We start from the raw sequence: 17,213 nt of genomic DNA, 5'->3' as shown, positions 1-17,213 counted from the left end.
ATTGCCGAGTTCACGCGCGTGATCATAGGTAACTAAACCTATGCGCGTGAACTCGGCAATCGACTACTTTGGACTTCAACCGAAAACAGGATGTAAACACAGGTATTTGCGCTGGCTTAAATAACGTCATTTTTATTCATATCTTTCACATCTACTGCAGTCAGACTCACTCGTGTTCACTCTGAAGGAATCACTCACATGGCTGGGCACTTGTAATGACACATCAAGGATGTTAAGAGCCTAAAAGCAGGTTTAGTACTTGCCCTATTGAAGTCAACAGGGTGCAAATTTTAAAAATAGAATAACTCGGTGTAGGCAACACCGATTTTTGTCGTTGTTCTCTGTATTGACAGAACTCCAAATGTACAAAAAAATGAGCTCAATGTTAAAATTGACCGGAGTTCTCCTTTAACAGTCTGGACAAGTCAACGTTAGTTGCCGAAAATCAGAGCCTGTCTTCAGATTTGAGTTAAAGGAGAACTTGGCAACTTTTTTAACTTAATAAAACTGTCTAGAATTAATTTGGATGGTTAAACAACCTGTTCTGGTGATATTGGTGACTTTCCCCGCTCCCCCCAGCGTTCCCAGGCGGAAAACCAACCTTGCAACTTGGGGACTACAGTCCCGGCAAGATAGAAATTGGAAGTCTCGTGAGAAACGAGAACGAGCGCGAAACACGAATTGCTTTACGGCAATTCGACATAAACACACATGCATTTATGATGTATTACCAGATTACCCACCTCGGTAGACATAGCTCCACACGATACAGTTGGCTTGCTCCGATCAAAACAAACGCACATGAGCAGCGGTAGAGAGGGGGAGGAGGCCGCCGCAAGTGAGTTTTTTACGACCGTGTTGTGAAATATACGCCCCCCCCACAGCTGTAGGGGGAGCTCGTGGGGAAAACATGCGACAACAAAAGGAAAAATCAGCGAAGAAGTGACCAGAGTTCGCTAGAGTTGCCGAGTTCTCCTTTAACAGATTTCACAGACTCTGATTTTTAATCGACTATGATTCCTTCCAGTCGGAGGATATCAAAACATGTTTGATATTTGGAGTCTATTTTAGAACACGTTGTTTACATTTGTCATGCATCTCCTAGCAACGAGGTACGTTTCTGTGTGAGTTTGTTGCGTTTGGATCGACTTGAAAGTCTGGTAGTGTGTGATCCTCGGTTGTTTAGTGTAGGATGTCCAGTTTTTCTCTGTAACCATTTACAAAGTCGGCAAGTTGTATGATGAAGTCATGTTGTGTATTCCAGCCTTTAGTCACACACCTGATGGATCACTGATGCTCAGACTGTTGTCCAATCAGCCATAATGTAAACTCTTTTTATAGAGCTGCTGAATAATCAGATCGCCGAGCCAGTGCTGGCATGTGAATTCTGTGGGAATCTAGACTTCGCATTTAACTTCAAAAGATCCAAGCGGTTTTGTTCTACGGTGTGTGCAAAGAGGTATGTGGATCCTTCTCAAGCCCACAAATAATTTTAGATTTTATATTGTTGCACATGTGAACACTTGATTGAGTGGTTGGTTTACTGGTTTTCTTCTCTTTCAGGTACAATGTTGGATGCACAAAACGAATGGGACTTTTCCCAGGAAAATCAACCTCGGAGAGCCCAAAGAAACCGAAAGCCTCCAACGCCAATCATCAAAACAGCAGCACGGATATCAGGAAACGGGTAATTCTCCTTTCTTTCTCTCTCTCATTGCAGTGTCCCATTAGGTTTGTCTTTGCAGAAATGTGCTTAATTGTTTCGCTTGTGTTTTCTCATAGAATCCAAGGGCTCGAACAGCCATGGGAGCGTCTCTGTTGTCCCCGCACTCCTCTCATCCATGCCATGGTGATTCCAGCCAGTGCTCAGACATGTCCAGCTATGAAGAGCCTATTTCACCACTGTCCAACTCGAGCTATGGAACCCAAAGGCTTCCGAACAAGGAAAGATTCGATCACAGTGGAGATCTCCCTCTCCTCACGCAGCACTTCCTGGCCAGCGACCCCGCCAAGTGGAACGTCGAGGACGTTTATGAATTCATCTGCTCTCTGCCAGGTAGCTATCGTCATATTCTGTTGCTTTTTGGGTCGCAAATCAGTCAATCAAAAATCTTCTCTTTTGCGCCAGGCTGCCAAGAGATCGCAGAAGAGTTTCGCTCTCAGGAGATCGATGGCCAGGCCTTAATGCTCCTCAAAGAGGATCATCTCATGAGCACCATGAACATCAAACTTGGTCCCGCACTGAAAATCTTTGCCCACATCAGTATGCTCAAGGACTCGTAGCCTTTCCCACAGCCTCATCTGGTTTGGAAAGGACACCCTAACACCTCTGCACTGGTTTCCTCATCCCATTGTGGCTTTGGGTCCTGGGGATTGCTGCTCCTCAAAACCACAAACTTGTGTACAGTTCTCATCAGTTGAACGATTTCATCCCTAAAGCATGATGGCGTGACTTGATTACAAATGTCTTGTGTATTCAGCTGCGCCAGTCCTGGGAGGGGGTCGACAATCCATCATTTCAAGAAGACAAGCACAAGTACTTTGCCATTTGTGCAAACAAATGTTCATCGTATGGTAGCATGCGAACAGGTTTACAGTATATTTTCTGTTTTGTACTGAACTTGTGATTTGTCTGTCATAAAGTGATAGTTCTGGTTCTCACTGTCACAGCAACATGTGATGTTAGCCGAGGAAAGTTTTGTACCTTTAGCCTTGCAGTGTGCCATCATTTGTAGATAGTAAACTGTTCAGGTTTCTTCATCTCACAGGATATTCCTCAGTTCACATGATATTTCATCAGATTTTTGTACTCAAATGTGGCATTTTTGACACTAATTCACAGGTATAATGGAAATGAAAACTTTGACTCTCCAAGATGTGCCTAATATTTTCTAAATATCCCAAAGATTAAACACACATCACGCTTTTAGTTCAAGTGAAAACCGTATTTTAAAGACTAATTTCCAAGCATTCAGGTTTAAGGACTGCTGTCAATACCACTTTACATTAGTTCTGAACCCATCTTTGGTATGATCTGATGAACTGCGATCATTTTTCATAAATCGCTTTATCCCAACCGTCAATGAGTGCACTCGTGTTTGGAAAGCTAGTGCAGCTTGTCTGTATTTTTACATTCATCATTTGATCAAATTTCTGTATTTATTGAAAGCAAGTCTCCGATTCTGTTTTATATTTGAAAATAAAACTGAGAAAACATTGAATTTGTCATGATTGTTTTTCCAAAGAATCAAAACCTTACAGACCCTCATATCACAGCAAGTGGACGAACGATTATTTCAACTCAGAAATGTCACGTGGATAAAACTTACTTGGATGTTTTCCTTGTGCATCAAGTCGTTTTTAAAAAAAAGCTTCCGTTAGCATCGCTGTTGGAAGTATGGCACAAATAATCAAATAAAATTGACAAATGATGGGAAATTGGAAGGTAATTATTATAAACTTAATTAAACTGAAATAATACAATAAGTACAGATAGATTGTTGTGAAAATGGCAGGTTTCTGGACAATTTAAGAGAAAGAGCAAGTACATATTCAGCACACTAGACAAAGTTTTGAGCGCGCACGCGTAAAACCTGAGCGAGAGCAGAGCCATATTTGAAAGCGCGCGCCAGTAAGTTGTGTGCTAGAGACTGAAGGAAATCCACCTGCGAGCGACATTAAGTTAACGCCATAGAAACGGCCTCAAATGAACTATAAAAACGAGAACAAAGTCCTGTCTGAAAGCTGCAATTTGTTTAATTATTGGTTAAAATGAATGGAGATTATCTCGTGATAGGCGCTTATGCTTGGTTATAATTGGTTACAGCAGGATTCACTTTTTTACCCGTCAGACTCGACTCTCTCTGACTCGAAGTTCGTTGGCGTTTATCTGTGTGAATTGTGCTTAAGTTTGTCGGTGTCTGTTGGGGCAGTGTGAACATGACAGTTATTTTTTCATAAATGTCTAAATCCAACAGCCAACTTGTTTGTTGGTGTAAATTGGCCTTTATTGTAAAGCATTAGCATTTGGAAGACCCCTTGTTACATTTTAAAATGTATTGATATAGAAAAGTTATTTTAATAATTGTAACAATATTTCACAATTTTACCGTTTTACTGTATGTTTGATCAAATAAATGCATCTTTGGTGGCATAAGAAACAAAAGAATTTCAAAACCATTAAAAAAAATCTTACAGACCTCAAACTTTTGAATGGTACTGTACCTGCTGACTAAATAAAGAGCCATGGGACCATTGTCACACGAAACCAGCGAAGTACTCACCGGCAACACTGTAGAAAATGCACACCATCACCCCAGTTTTGTACTTTTATGAATCTTTTTTGTCTTTAATTTATTTACAAGCTTTAAATTTGCTCTAAGTATGAAGAATAACAAGCACTTTAGGTTCAGCGACATCTCCTTAGTGTTTTGTACACGTCACCATCTGCTCATTGACGTCCATTTTGAGCTCTCGTTGTGTGATCCCAGCAGTCCCCTGAATGCATAGTTCCTGCCGGATTAAACGTTTCACAAAGAGCAAGCTAAAGCAGAGGAACATTTGGAACGGTTATTGAGATAACCTTAAACATGTACTAAACACTTAACTGATGTACTAAACTCAGACCAGGTCTTGTCTTGTCTGTGCTCAACTGGAAAATCACGGAAGTAGTTTAATAATTGTTATTGTCATTATATTAATAATAAAACTATTATTAACATTATTTCTCTATCCACCAATAACTGCTCGCTGTGACTATCTGCAAATTTTAAATACCCTTTTGTGTATGCCGTTCTTAAAAAAAATAAATTATGAGTCTGAACTTGCGTTTCGTTTCATTGTTGCATGTTTGTATTATTAATATTCTCTTTAAAAGTAACAAAAGAAAAAAAATTAAATGCAACATTTCTATAAATAATACATGTTTTTAGTGCTCCAGCAAATGTAAGTCGTCATAGGGTCGCTGCATGTCAGTGAACCGTACCATTCGAAATCTTGCTGCACTCCATCCATCCTGATGCATAATATTTTGCTTATGTTACATTTTAATTTAATGCAGTTATTGTTTCAGTGACTATTGTCTCTTCAGCACTAGTTGGCAAATGTGTCCGTTTTTCCCCTCGTCAATTGTCCTCTGACTCCTCCTCTGCCTCGCGCAGCCACGTGAAGAAGGCTGTGACTGACTTCAGGGCAACACCCTTGCCTTGCTGTTCTGCAGGGTCTTTACTGACCTCCCACTTATTGAAAGCGTCTTCAGATATCACATCCTCATCGTACAAACAGTCAAAGAACATCCGGAGCAAATCTGTAAAAAAAGAAATTATTATAAGTTAGTTTAATCACTCAAAGTATAAAAATTAAACAAAAAAAAAAAAACATGGAAAAAAACTTATTTATCAGTTACTTTTTATACTGGAAGCTCATAGATAAAAATATGTGTAAATAAAAATAATAAAAAGTATTGCATTTGGTGTGAGTTTAGGTGGGAATGTGAAAGGCTTTACTCACTAGCAGGCTGGTCCAGTTTTACTATCAAAGCTTGAAGTGCGTAAAGTGCTTGCAACTGTCTCTCTGTGTCTGAGTTAAGGTACTTGTGTAGTACAGGCAACCTCCTCTGGATTATAGTCAAGTCCACTTTGCTTGAGGAGCCATCGGCTGCAGGCAGAAGAGAGGATTTGAGCGTTTGACATGATGACATTAGAAACTGTACCACATAAAAGGCAAACACAAGATGCTGCCCACTAATATCAGCATTCCTGTGCAACGCCAAAGTGCTAAAATCCTTATAACTATCCACAATATTAAATAGTTACAACAATTAGCATTGAGTGAAATATCTCATGAAACATATTACTAAGCAATTCCCCCTCCATTTAAAAAAAAAAAGTTTAATATGCAGTGCACACACACATTTTTATATATATATATAATATGCACACACACAACTCAATGCATTTAGGCATGTAGTCATGGTCAAGACATTCAGGTGAGCATCAGAAAGTTGATTTTGAACGTGACATGGTTGTTTGTGCCAGACGGGCTGAGCCGAGTATTTTAGAAACGGCTGGAATCTACTGGGATTTTCACGTACAACCATCTCTAGGGTTTACAGAAAATGGTCCGAAAAATTAAAAATATCCATCAGCGGCAGTTCTGTGAGTGAAAATGGTTGATGCCAGAGGTGTTTTCTTGGCACACTTTTGGCTCCTTAGTACCAATTGAGCATTGTTTAAACGCCACAGCCTACCTGAGTATTGTTGCTGACCATATCCATCCCTTTATGACCACAGTGTATCCATGGCTACTTCCAGCAGGATAACACAGCTTGTCATTAAGCTCAAATCTTCTCAAACTGGTTTCTTGAACATGTGAACATGAGTTCACTATACTCAAATGGCCTCCACAGTCACAAGATCTCAATCCAATAGAGCGCCTCTGGGATGTGGTGGAATGGGGGATTCTCATCATGGATGTGCAACCGACAAATCTGCAGCAATTGTGGGCTGCTATCATGTCAATATAGACCAAAATCTCTGAGGAATGTTTCCAGCACATTTTTTAATCTGTGCCACGAAGAATTAAGGCAGTTCTGAAGGGGGTCCAACCCGGTCCTAGCAAGGTGTACCTAATAAAGTGGCCAGTTAAACTGATTTATTTACACTATATTTTAATTTCACTTAATGTGGGAAAGTGAGATTTTTCAGAAAAATTAGTTGGACATCAAGCAATTACTGGCTGTTGAAAACCCAAAACCCTGATGTATTTTGGGGGGGTTTAAATGATCCTTGATATAATAAAAGTTTGGGATTAATTCCAGCTCGGTTTTATGAGTTTCACTACCCAGAACTGTTCTCTGTTGTTACTGTGTAAAAGAAATACTGTGCCACTTACTTTTTACTGCTGCCTTGCACACAGAAGTCATTAAAGCTCTGAGGAAAGGAGGTGAACTCATTTCTGATTCATCTAGATTGGCCTGTAATAAATGATCACGCATCAATGAGAAGATCATTCACAGAGTTTCACATCCTTCAATGAAATGAGCCTGAAGAGCCAGCTGTAAATCTACCTCAACCCAGTCGAAGATTTGTTCATCGCCAGCCAGGTCCTCAAGTAGTAGTTTTTCAAGGTGCTTGTTCAGTTCCTCAGGCGAGAGTGTTCTCTTAGAGACAGCCTCGGTCAGGTTTGAGCCGTCAGAAAGAGTGAAGTCTAGTTTCTGTCGAAGGTCAAATTAGAGATGTAACTCGTTCAGTATGGAACAGCTGCTTAATAAGTGAATGTTTTGATAATTAGCACATATTAGAGTCTCACATGTTCTGTGATGAAGCTGTGCACATCCTCTGTTTCAGGTATAAAATCTGCCCAGCTCAACTCAGAGTCCCTCCATAATGATCCCACTTTCCTATGGCTCTGAATCATACACAATCCATTTAGTTCCACCATCTTCACACTTAGAATAAAAATATGGCAACACGAACAAATAAAATGTTTGCTTCAAGTGTTTTAGCTTACCATTTGTTTGCATAGAAGGTGCAATATTTCAGAAAATAATATCCCAGCTCTTCCCACAGGGAGTAATGGTTTGCTAAATTCACTGCGGAAACAAAATAAGCAAATGAAACAAAACTTGCTAAAGCCGATGAATCCAATAGCACTGCGGTAAAAACTCACCTAAATAATTCTCTCATAGAGATTCCCCCCTCTCGAAGCACAGGGGTCACCAGCTCCGCAAGGTACAGCCATATATGCGGAATATCAATGGCCATATCATCTGCTAATTCAAGAGTTTCAGAAAACCTGTGGGGACGAAACAAATGCATTAAAATCCCAGAATAGAATTGATTTTTTTTTTTTTTTTCAAAGTTAGCAACTGGAGTTGTTTTTGAAGGTTTTTACTTTTTTTCAGTGTTCAATGTATTGATAGAAAACAGCCCTATTCAATCAAAAAATACAGAATTTCATGCAATATCTGACATAAATTGAAAGTATACTTCAATTTTGATGAAAACACTTTAGTTTATGCAAACAGCTGACTGCATAGCCTTTCAAATATACTCCATAGTGTGCACAAATTTAGGTGCAAGATACATGCACACTAGAAAATTTCATCATTGTCCATTGTTTGCGCTATTCCAGAAGTTCCGACCAATAAAAATGTCCTTGTACACTAACTAGTTTGTAGGTATCTCTTAACCACCTCGTCAATGCGACCGTCTATTGTTGCCGTCTATATTTAGGGCCTAAGCCCTAAGGGGGTAAAACAGGGGGGTCACCAGACTCTGCACATATATTGTTCTCATCGAGCTACAACTTATTAATTATCAGTCATTAGTTCTGACCAACAGGAAGTGAACTATTTTTGTTTGAATGTGGATTTTTTTAATCAAGCACTGAATTTTTAACTACTGCTCAAAAGGGCTTCATTCGATTTACACCAAACTTTCTCAACATGATAGAGAAAGCTGATGCCAATATATAGAAGATGCTAAATTACGAACAGGTATTGGATATCTTGAACGGTATTGCCATGGCAAGAGATTAAAGTACTGACAAAAAGGGAAACTGGAAGAGTCTCATATCCTCTATATAATAAATTATACATAATTTATTTCTAAATAAGATAATACAAATACAAAACACATTTTATTCTTTTTTTACAATTAATGTTTATTAATTAAAAAATTAATTAATTTAAAAATATTCAGATTTCATGCTATCTGGTGAAAAAAAATCTACATAGTATAACCACTAAATGGCAGCATAGGCTTATTTTAAACAGGGTTGAGGAAAGCCTTGTTGCTGAGAACAGTGTTTCAGACATAATTACTTTTATTAACCATTGCATTTGGATATATATTTAGACGATCAAAGACTACTTTCTGTCACAATTTAAAATGTTGAATTTTATGGCTTAACTAACCAGTAGCACCTCACTGCAGTACACGAGATCCAGGGGGCGGAGTTGGATCCAGATATAAGGGGTGGAGATGGGTAGGTTTAGGGGTGGGTTTAGGGATCAGGGGGTGGAGATGGGTAGGTTTAGGTATATGTAAGGTGGGAGGAGTTGGATCTGGATCCAACTCCTCCCCCTGGATTTCGTGTTCTGCAGTGAGGACCATCTCTAACTAACTGGTAATCAGTCTCCAACTTATCCTTTGTTTATCCTTATTTTACACTTTTGATGGTTTAGAGCAGGGGTCGGCAAGTAAGTTTGGCATCGGGCCAAAAAAAATTTGCCACTAGATGGTGGGCCAGAACATAGACAAAGGATAATTTAAGAAATTAATTGATAAAAAATGCAACTAGAATTGCCTGTGACAGACTGTTACAGTATCTTTTGTAACTGGTAGTGAGCTGGTACTCTGTGTTAAATCCTGTAGTAGGACAGTCATTAACAAATTTTTTACAGGTTTTACACTACATAAATGAATAAAGCAGTAGTGACACGTAACCTGGCAAGTATCTTCATTCACCAACTTGCAACACAGACCGCCTTGCTAAAACACAACTATGTGGGAGATGCAGAATGGATAAAAATAACAAAAAAATAAAGAGGACTTGAATAAGCCCATTAATGGCATGTTTGAGTCATCATTTTAATTTGCTTGCTACACAATGGAGCCTAACTTACTGTAATAATTATTTGACGTAGCCTACTTTTACAATAAAAATTATTCCGTGGCATTTTTTTTTATTGTTTGCGTGTGATCTGTTTATATCAGTTTTAATGACAAAATAAAGGCATATAACCCGCTTATTTGAAGAGCACTGACATAAAACTTAAGATAAATACTTATGGACTTGATAACTTCTGCAAAGCTGCTAATGATAACTTCACAGTTCACTCATCTGAAAGTGACCTATAACATCCTAGGACATAGAATTCATCTAAACTGAAATGATCTCATGGATGTGGCTGTTGTGGTACATGGTCATAGTGGCACCAGCTGGCTGCAGTAAACGTGGAATATTCAAACGATTTTGACGTAGTTCTTTTACAATTACCCACCCATAAATGCACATCGCCCGCCTAGCACACTTGACCTAAAGCCACCGGGTTGGCGTTGGCGCCAGGGCTTGGGCCCGTCATCGTTGCTTGCAGCTATATTAGTTTGGTGTTGTTTCTTTTTTGACTGTGAAACAACAGGTCGGGCCAGTGTCCCCACTTTCTGGACCAACTAATTAGTGCAAAAAGAAATAGCTTGAGCGGACAGAGTTTGGTACAGAATCTGACTGCATGTGAACCGTACACATTTTATGTTGATGATGAAATTTAAGATACATGCTGTGTATGCATAACCTAGTGTACACATAAAAACCGAAGTATACTTTGAGCTTTAAAGTAATGTCACGCATCACCGTTTTTGGGACCAATCGCTCCATCAAATCCCAAAAGCAAACAACAAACGCTGCTAATTTACACTCACAGTGTGCTGTGGTACAACTGAAAAATCTTTAAATCTATAAACTTTATCTACTTATCAAAATCTCAGTTGCCGATAGACTTTAGTGTACACGCAAGTTTTTAAAAGCTAAGCTTAAAGGTGTGCTATGAATGAATAGTGCTCATAAATGGCTGTAAACAGTCTTTTATACGTCATTTTATGTCACTTAACTCTTTCCCCGCCATTGACGGAATTTTCCGTTATTTATTAGACAGCGATTCCCCGCCATTGACGGAATTTTCCGGCTTTCCGTGTTTTCACTGTAACACGGAAGGGTGCGCTATTACGCATCTTCTGAAAGAGTAGAGAATCTCCAGATCAAAACACAGGAAAAAAAGCAGCAGACACAAGCGATAAAAGCATTGCTTATGCACGTTGTATTCTTTGAAAAAAAAACAACACATTTTCTCAGCTTTTTGTTCAAAATGTTGCTTTTTTTATGAAACTTACCCACATTCAAGTGTTGATAAAAAAGAATGCATGAAGCTAGAATAAAACTTTTTTTGTTTAAAAGCAGAGGCTCTGTTCTTGATATATTGCATGTTCAGAAATTCATACAACAAAATATTCTAGGGGCCATGATTTTTTTTTTTTTTAAGTGATCAAAAACGCTGGCGGTGGCTGGCAACTTAAAAAAAAAATGTTGACGGGGAAAGAGTTAGACATATATACATTAGCTTAGCAACATGCTAATGGCAAAAATGTTCTCGTTTTGAAGCAGAAAGTAAATAAAATTAACAAAATTTCTATTTTATATATTTTAGTTATTTTTTTCATTATCGATTATAATAATTTTAAATGATTAGTCATTACGTTAGTTACTTCATGCGACCTTAGTAGACAGTAGATAGTGAGGCTGCTTACTATGTTTTGGAACAGAACTCAAAAAGTTAAAAGTGCTGCAATCTCACCCTTTAAAAAACTGAAGTTTGAGGAGGATTCCAGCCTGCAGGAGCTGATAGAGCAGCTGACCCATATGGTCTCGCGTGATCTGACTCCTCTCCAGTGTGGACTCCACACCCACCCGCACAAACACATAGAGCATGGCAGGTTGCTCTAGTTCCTCCACACACTGCACAGCCTCCTGCATCACAAGTATGCAATGATTAGAATTAGGTGCCATTCTGGACTGGGAGATACAGTTTAATAAGTCATATATAAAATGTCATTTTAGGTGATAAAAAAAAAAAATGGTACAAACCTTGTAATCATTAATGTGCAAAAACTCATCAATAATGGACTTGGACCGCCTCTCCATGTCCTCTTCTGTTAATGCAGGCTTATCTGAAGAGGGTCCTGACAGTACTTCAAGTTTAACAGCTGCAATACGAGACAGTATTTAGTTTTCTTTCCATGTATTTTATGTTACTGTAACCAATAACACATTTTGTGCATCATCATAATGTGTGTGAGGGTCTCCGTGCGGCTCACCAGACTCCCTGGATTGGCTATGCTCCAGTCTGCTCTTGTCTGCAGTGCTGGCGGGCAGCTTGGGTGTGTCTGAGGCATTAGAGTCTCTGCGGAACACTTCCTGGACCGACTCCTCGGGAACATCCTTATTGCTGCTACCCAACGAGATGGGCCCTGTCCGGGTGGGACCCACACTTAATGGCTTGTCATTGCGCTCCCGCCCTGAGCTTCCACGACTGAGAAATTCACAAACATACCAAAAACATACATTAATGAATCTCCAAATGTATTGTGTAAGTGTTTTCCTTCAATTCCATTACAAATGAAACAATATTTAAATTTAAATACTTGCCAAAATAAAATGCTAATTATAAAATAATAATATAAATAATTTAAAGTTTATTTATTGTTTAATTTAATTTATCATCATTTTATCATATATATTTCAATGTATTATACAATTAAATAATGATTTGAATATTATTTAATGTTATAAATGTCAAGTATAATTACTTATAATTTGTTAATAATATTATGCTTATAATAAATAAACAAATAAGGCAGCACAGAATGAGTTAGGCATCATTCAATATGCTTAATAATAATATTAATATGCTTATAATAATAATATGGGTATAATAATAAATACATCCTACAAGTACATCCAACAAATATTTACATATATCAAATATTGATAAACACCACAGACGAAATGTAAGACTGAAAAGGAAGCTTCCACTTCACAATTACTATATTTTACATGTGTAAAGTACCTGCTGAGAACTCTCCTGGCATCAAAATCTGGGGATGTAGAGGGTAAAGAGGAGGTTGGGGTTGGTTGCAGGGGTGAGTAACGGTTCAAACTGGCACTGGGGCGAGAGACATCTAAAAGAAAAAGGTTGCAAAACAGGAAGAAAACAGATATTTTAGTATAGAGCTAGAAAGTCCTGCTAAACTATAAAACAGCTGGAATTGACCGAGCCAACAGCCCTACACCACTCTTTCTTTACCTGACTCACTGGCCTTGGCTCCAGCCCCTCCACTGCTGCCCTTCATCCAGTTCAGCTGAGCTCTTGGTCCCAGCTGAATCTTCTCATCTATCGTTGGCTGAAGAAGGCAAACACACATGGTTTCAGTAAGATCATATTACAGTTTCTCACGTAATCATATAGATCAGTGGTTCTTAATGGCCCCGTCCCATATGGCACACTTGATATGCAGTTACGGTCTAGTGGACGTGACCGTGAAGTCCACGAGACCGTAGGGTGTCCCACACAGCATTTTAGGTTTCAGAAGGGTTCTCGTGAGTGTCCCTTTTGTAGTCAATATGCGCCCTCGATGCGCACTTTTGCAGAGCCCGTACTGAAGCGAGCTCTGCAGCAGACTTCTTCCCGACAGTCAAAGTGGTGTTACGTTGTACTCGTAGGAAGACTGCAAGTGTTTAGGGTGCAATTTGGGACAGGGCCAATCATCACTACACACGTCTCCCTTATTTAATGCACTTAATTCAAATCAGCAGCTCATTAGCAGAAAGCTTCATGAACTAAACTTGGTGTGTAAGAAAAGGTATAAAATGTGTGCACTGTGGATCCCCAGAATCACAATTAAGAATCAATGAGATACTAAGATGCTACTACAAGCAAACAGAACAACCATCAGGTGGGGCTGCTGAGTCAAATAGGCAATTCGCTTATTTACAAACACTGCAAAAAATCATTTTCTCAATCAATATCTTTATCTTGTTTTCTACTAAAAATGATTTTAACACCATTAAGCCTCAAGAAATGTATGCTTATAACAACAGATTTGCTAATGGGTTGGAAAGGTCATCCGGGGGGCTGTTCCATAAAAGACGCTTAGAAAAGCGGGGATTAAACTCCAAAACCAGACTTGAATGAGCCTAACAAATGAGTTGGGGCTAAAGTGGTTCCATAAAAGGTAATTGAAGCTCACGCAATCTCACTAATTTGATCCAGGTTTATCTAGTCTAGATAATTGCGTGTGCACGCGTTTCTTAAGCAGCCCTAGAGGTCGATCGTGGATCAAATCGATCCACCATCAAACAGCGTATATTTTGTGCTGTTTTATGCGTTTGTAACATGTTTTTTCCCCCTCAGTGCAAAACTTACATTTTACAGTTATATTCTCCATCTGTAAATGTTCGAAAGTCATGCAAATGTATCCATTTTGCTGCTAATTTTCATATTGAATGAGCGCTGCTGCGCGCATGCGCGCCAAATAGGAGCGCAATAATTCTGACTAAAATATACATTTTGCTTGGAAAATTAATATGCGATATTTTATAACACTAGAAATATCTTCTAATTATAATAATTTATCTTTAGGATGTTGGATAAGTTGCACTGAACTTCTAGCGAACAGAAGTATTTCAGTGAAGTAGCCTATAATTCAGGGAAGATTTTTTTTAAGAAACTAAATATATAGCCTAGAGATACAAAATATAGTTTTGGGTATAGGACCTATGCTACTTAATAAAGATGATGTATACTTATTTAGAATGCTGAGAATTACAGCTTTTAATGCAATATTTTTTTGGAGAAAGCAAGAATCCCCAGTTTTAAATGAGTAGATTTAGTTTCTAAAGTACATTATGGAGAGGATAACATTAAATTAAGAGCAAATGTATACATTTTGAAAAGATATGTGCAACTCTAAAATTAAAGAATATTCCATAAAATAAAGGAATATATATTAGCCTACATTAACTACATTTTTATATAACCCTCCCTCCCTTTTATTTCTAGTTATTTGTTATTTTATTTATTTACTTATTTAATATTGAATATTTGATATTCAAATAATATTACTTGAATAACTATTAGGAATTATGTGTCATTATAAGAGTTTGATATAAATATGTTAATGTTAAATTTTTATTACTATTTATTTATTGTTTTTTGTCTTTTCCCCCTTAAATCATATGTAAAAGTGTCTAACTATGTACTTTTTGGTTATTGTTCTAATCATGTGTGTTTTTAGGCTATGTGTTGGTGGGTATTATCACAAAAGAAAAAAAGTAGAAGGAAAAATAAGGAATATTTATTGGGGGAAAATATGATGTCTTTAAAGGAACTGTCAATTTGTATAATTGTGTTAAATGTGTTTGAATTGAAAGACATAATAAAGTACATTATATATATATATATATATATATATATATATATACTAAAATATTTGTTATTTGGACATTAGATGTGCCTTATTTAGAAGTTTAAACCTGTGTGTATATTTTTATGATAGCAATAACTGTAAAGTGACTATTGTAATGGGGTAAATCAAATATAGGCTAATACTGTCAATTACTAAGCTCAGATTCATCTTACCAGTTAAAATGTATACTCTGCTTTTGTAATTATTTATTTTTAATTTTGTGATTTTAACTTCTGCTTTACAAGGCTTTTTTCAGATTGTGTTCTAATGTTCTTCTAATCATAAACATGTACTACAGCTGCCAAACAAAACCAGAGAGAAATGTATTCATAAATCTTTAAAACAATCTAATTAAATCTTGGGCACAAAACATTCAGCCAGTAAAAAAAGAAAACCTGTAGTATATATATATTGTATTTAGGCCTATCTATCTATCTATCTATCTATCTATCTATCTATCTATCTATCTATCTATCTATCTATCTATCTATCTATCTATCTATCTATCTATCTATCTATCTATCTATCTATCTATCTATCTATCTATCTATCTATCTATCTATCTGTCTATCTATCTGTCTATCTGTCTATCTATCTGTCTATCTATCTGTCTATCTGTCTATCTATCTGTCTATATTGTCTAATTTATCATTGTAGCCTTATTTAAGTTGATTTTCTGTATACTGTGCATTTATTTTTGGACTAATAGTGGTTAATAAAGTCCAATAATGGTATGAGAGAGTGTCAGTGGTAATATCATTGTGTTCTTGTTGGTCAGTGTTAGAGGATCTGTGTAACAACTGAGGCTTAGCCTGACAGTTAGCCTGCCCTGGACCAGGCTAGTTTCCCAGCATAAGTTGCCAGGGTAACTGAGTTTGAACTATTTTAAGTTTGCTTTATGAAACAGAATCCACCGACAATAAGTCTGACTAACCGAAATAAGCCTGGCTTATACTCTAATCTTGTTTTATGGAACAGCCCCCGGATCTTTTGTTGTTGTTGTTAGTTTTGATAATAGTTTTGATATTTTGGGGTGGTGCTTTAACTGTTCTTATGCTGTGCTTTAGCTGACAGTTTGCATGGTAAAAGCCTTTTTATACAGGGCTTACAGTTATGACCAGTTAGTTTAATAGTCCTTCACAAAATATGAAAATGTTGTTTGCCACATTCAGAGGGAAAAATTAATTTTACATTTTATTTTACTGGAAAATATAGACAATAGACAATATATATATTTTGGCTTTAAGTTAAAGTGCTTCAAAAAAGCACAATCAATGACATTGCATGGTGTAGTTCACACAACCTCCATAAGTATGATTCAGATGATGAGATCAATTGTTTACCTAAAAATGCAGCTTCCTCCATCATCGGGGAATGTGAAAACACAGCTATGCTAGCAATCAATAGATGTGACCAAAAAGAAAAAGTGTCTTTGTTTGAGCTCTACCTTGGAGATCTTGGGAATCTTAGTGGGATCTATTGTTCTGCTGTTCTTGGTCGTAGGCACAGTGCTCCAGGTCTCCTCTCTCGGCACCGCTACAACATGAAGCGAAAGAACGGTTGGAACAGAGTACAGTTGCTTCATCAGCGAGTGAAAACAGAAAGGAGGCCCACAGGACCGAGTAAGCTGTAAAGAGGATTAGCCTATAGCAGAAGTCTCTTTCTGACCTGGTCTCCTCTTGTTGTCCTTGGACAGCAGTTGCTGGTGGACCTTTCTCTGTTCCTCCTGTTCCTCCAACTTTGCCTCTTTATGGATCTGCTCAATGGTCTTGGGACCCATGTCAACTCTCCGAGACACCCAATTGTGCTGAGATGAGTAAAGAACACAAATAAAGACCTGAAAATACCAGAATGACTGCCAAACAATACAAGAAAGTTCCTCACACTATAAAGCTCAACAATAGGATTCAGAAAGTAAAAAAAGTTCAAATAAATATTTACTTTTATTTAATATTTACACCTTTAAATAAAAAATATTATTTAAATAAACAGAAATTAGAAGAAAAAAGGTGTACAGGCCGATTAATAAAAGGGTTACACGTCACTTTTAAAAATATACCAACACCTTTATCAATAGATAACCATTTTTGGTTAAATATTGAATTGTATTATGTACACTACTGTCCAAAAGTTTGGGGTCAGTAAGTAAAACCAATTATTTTTTAAAGAAATTCATTTTATTCAGCAAGG

General features: G+C 37.5%; 2 protein-coding genes across 10 annotated transcripts in view; one reads left to right on the top strand and one right to left on the bottom strand.

Annotated features, from left to right (window-relative positions):
- The window catches only part of phc2a (polyhomeotic homolog 2a), a 47,251-nt gene extending 42,425 nt beyond the window's left edge, over positions 1-4,826 (top strand). For all 7 annotated transcript variants that reach the window (XM_079849262.1, XM_079849260.1, XM_079849261.1 and 4 more), the window contains 4 exons: positions 1,342-1,459; positions 1,564-1,687; positions 1,783-2,056; positions 2,129-4,826. In XM_079849262.1, the coding sequence (XP_079705388.1) occupies positions 1,342-1,459; positions 1,564-1,687; positions 1,783-2,056; positions 2,129-2,283 (671 nt within the window). In that variant the 3' untranslated portion in view covers positions 2,284-4,826. The remainder of the gene's footprint in view (positions 1-1,341; positions 1,460-1,563; positions 1,688-1,782; positions 2,057-2,128) is intronic.
- A 2-nt stretch (positions 4,827-4,828) lies between these two features.
- Positions 4,829-17,213, bottom strand: part of eif4g3b (eukaryotic translation initiation factor 4 gamma, 3b) — a 47,459-nt gene continuing 35,074 nt past the window's right edge. For all 3 annotated transcript variants that reach the window (XM_079849255.1, XM_079849256.1, XM_079849254.1), the window contains 14 exons: positions 16,692-16,830; positions 16,471-16,559; positions 12,863-12,959; positions 12,626-12,737; positions 11,874-12,088; positions 11,644-11,762; positions 11,354-11,526; positions 7,669-7,794; positions 7,510-7,591; positions 7,309-7,407; positions 7,067-7,213; positions 6,892-6,973; positions 5,509-5,655; positions 4,829-5,305 (listed from right to left, as the gene is read on the bottom strand). In XM_079849255.1, the coding sequence (XP_079705381.1) occupies positions 5,124-5,305; positions 5,509-5,655; positions 6,892-6,973; positions 7,067-7,213; positions 7,309-7,407; positions 7,510-7,591; positions 7,669-7,794; positions 11,354-11,526; positions 11,644-11,762; positions 11,874-12,088; positions 12,626-12,737; positions 12,863-12,959; positions 16,471-16,559; positions 16,692-16,830 (1,809 nt within the window). In that variant the 3' untranslated portion in view covers positions 4,829-5,123. The remainder of the gene's footprint in view (positions 5,306-5,508; positions 5,656-6,891; positions 6,974-7,066; positions 7,214-7,308; positions 7,408-7,509; positions 7,592-7,668; positions 7,795-11,353; positions 11,527-11,643; positions 11,763-11,873; positions 12,089-12,625; positions 12,738-12,862; positions 12,960-16,470; positions 16,560-16,691; positions 16,831-17,213) is intronic.

This window comes from Squalius cephalus, assembly GCF_949319135.1.
Source record: "Squalius cephalus genome assembly, chromosome: 18".
NCBI lineage: Eukaryota > Metazoa > Chordata > Actinopteri > Cypriniformes > Leuciscidae > Squalius > Squalius cephalus.
This window is presented reverse-complemented; position numbering and strand designations above follow the sequence as displayed.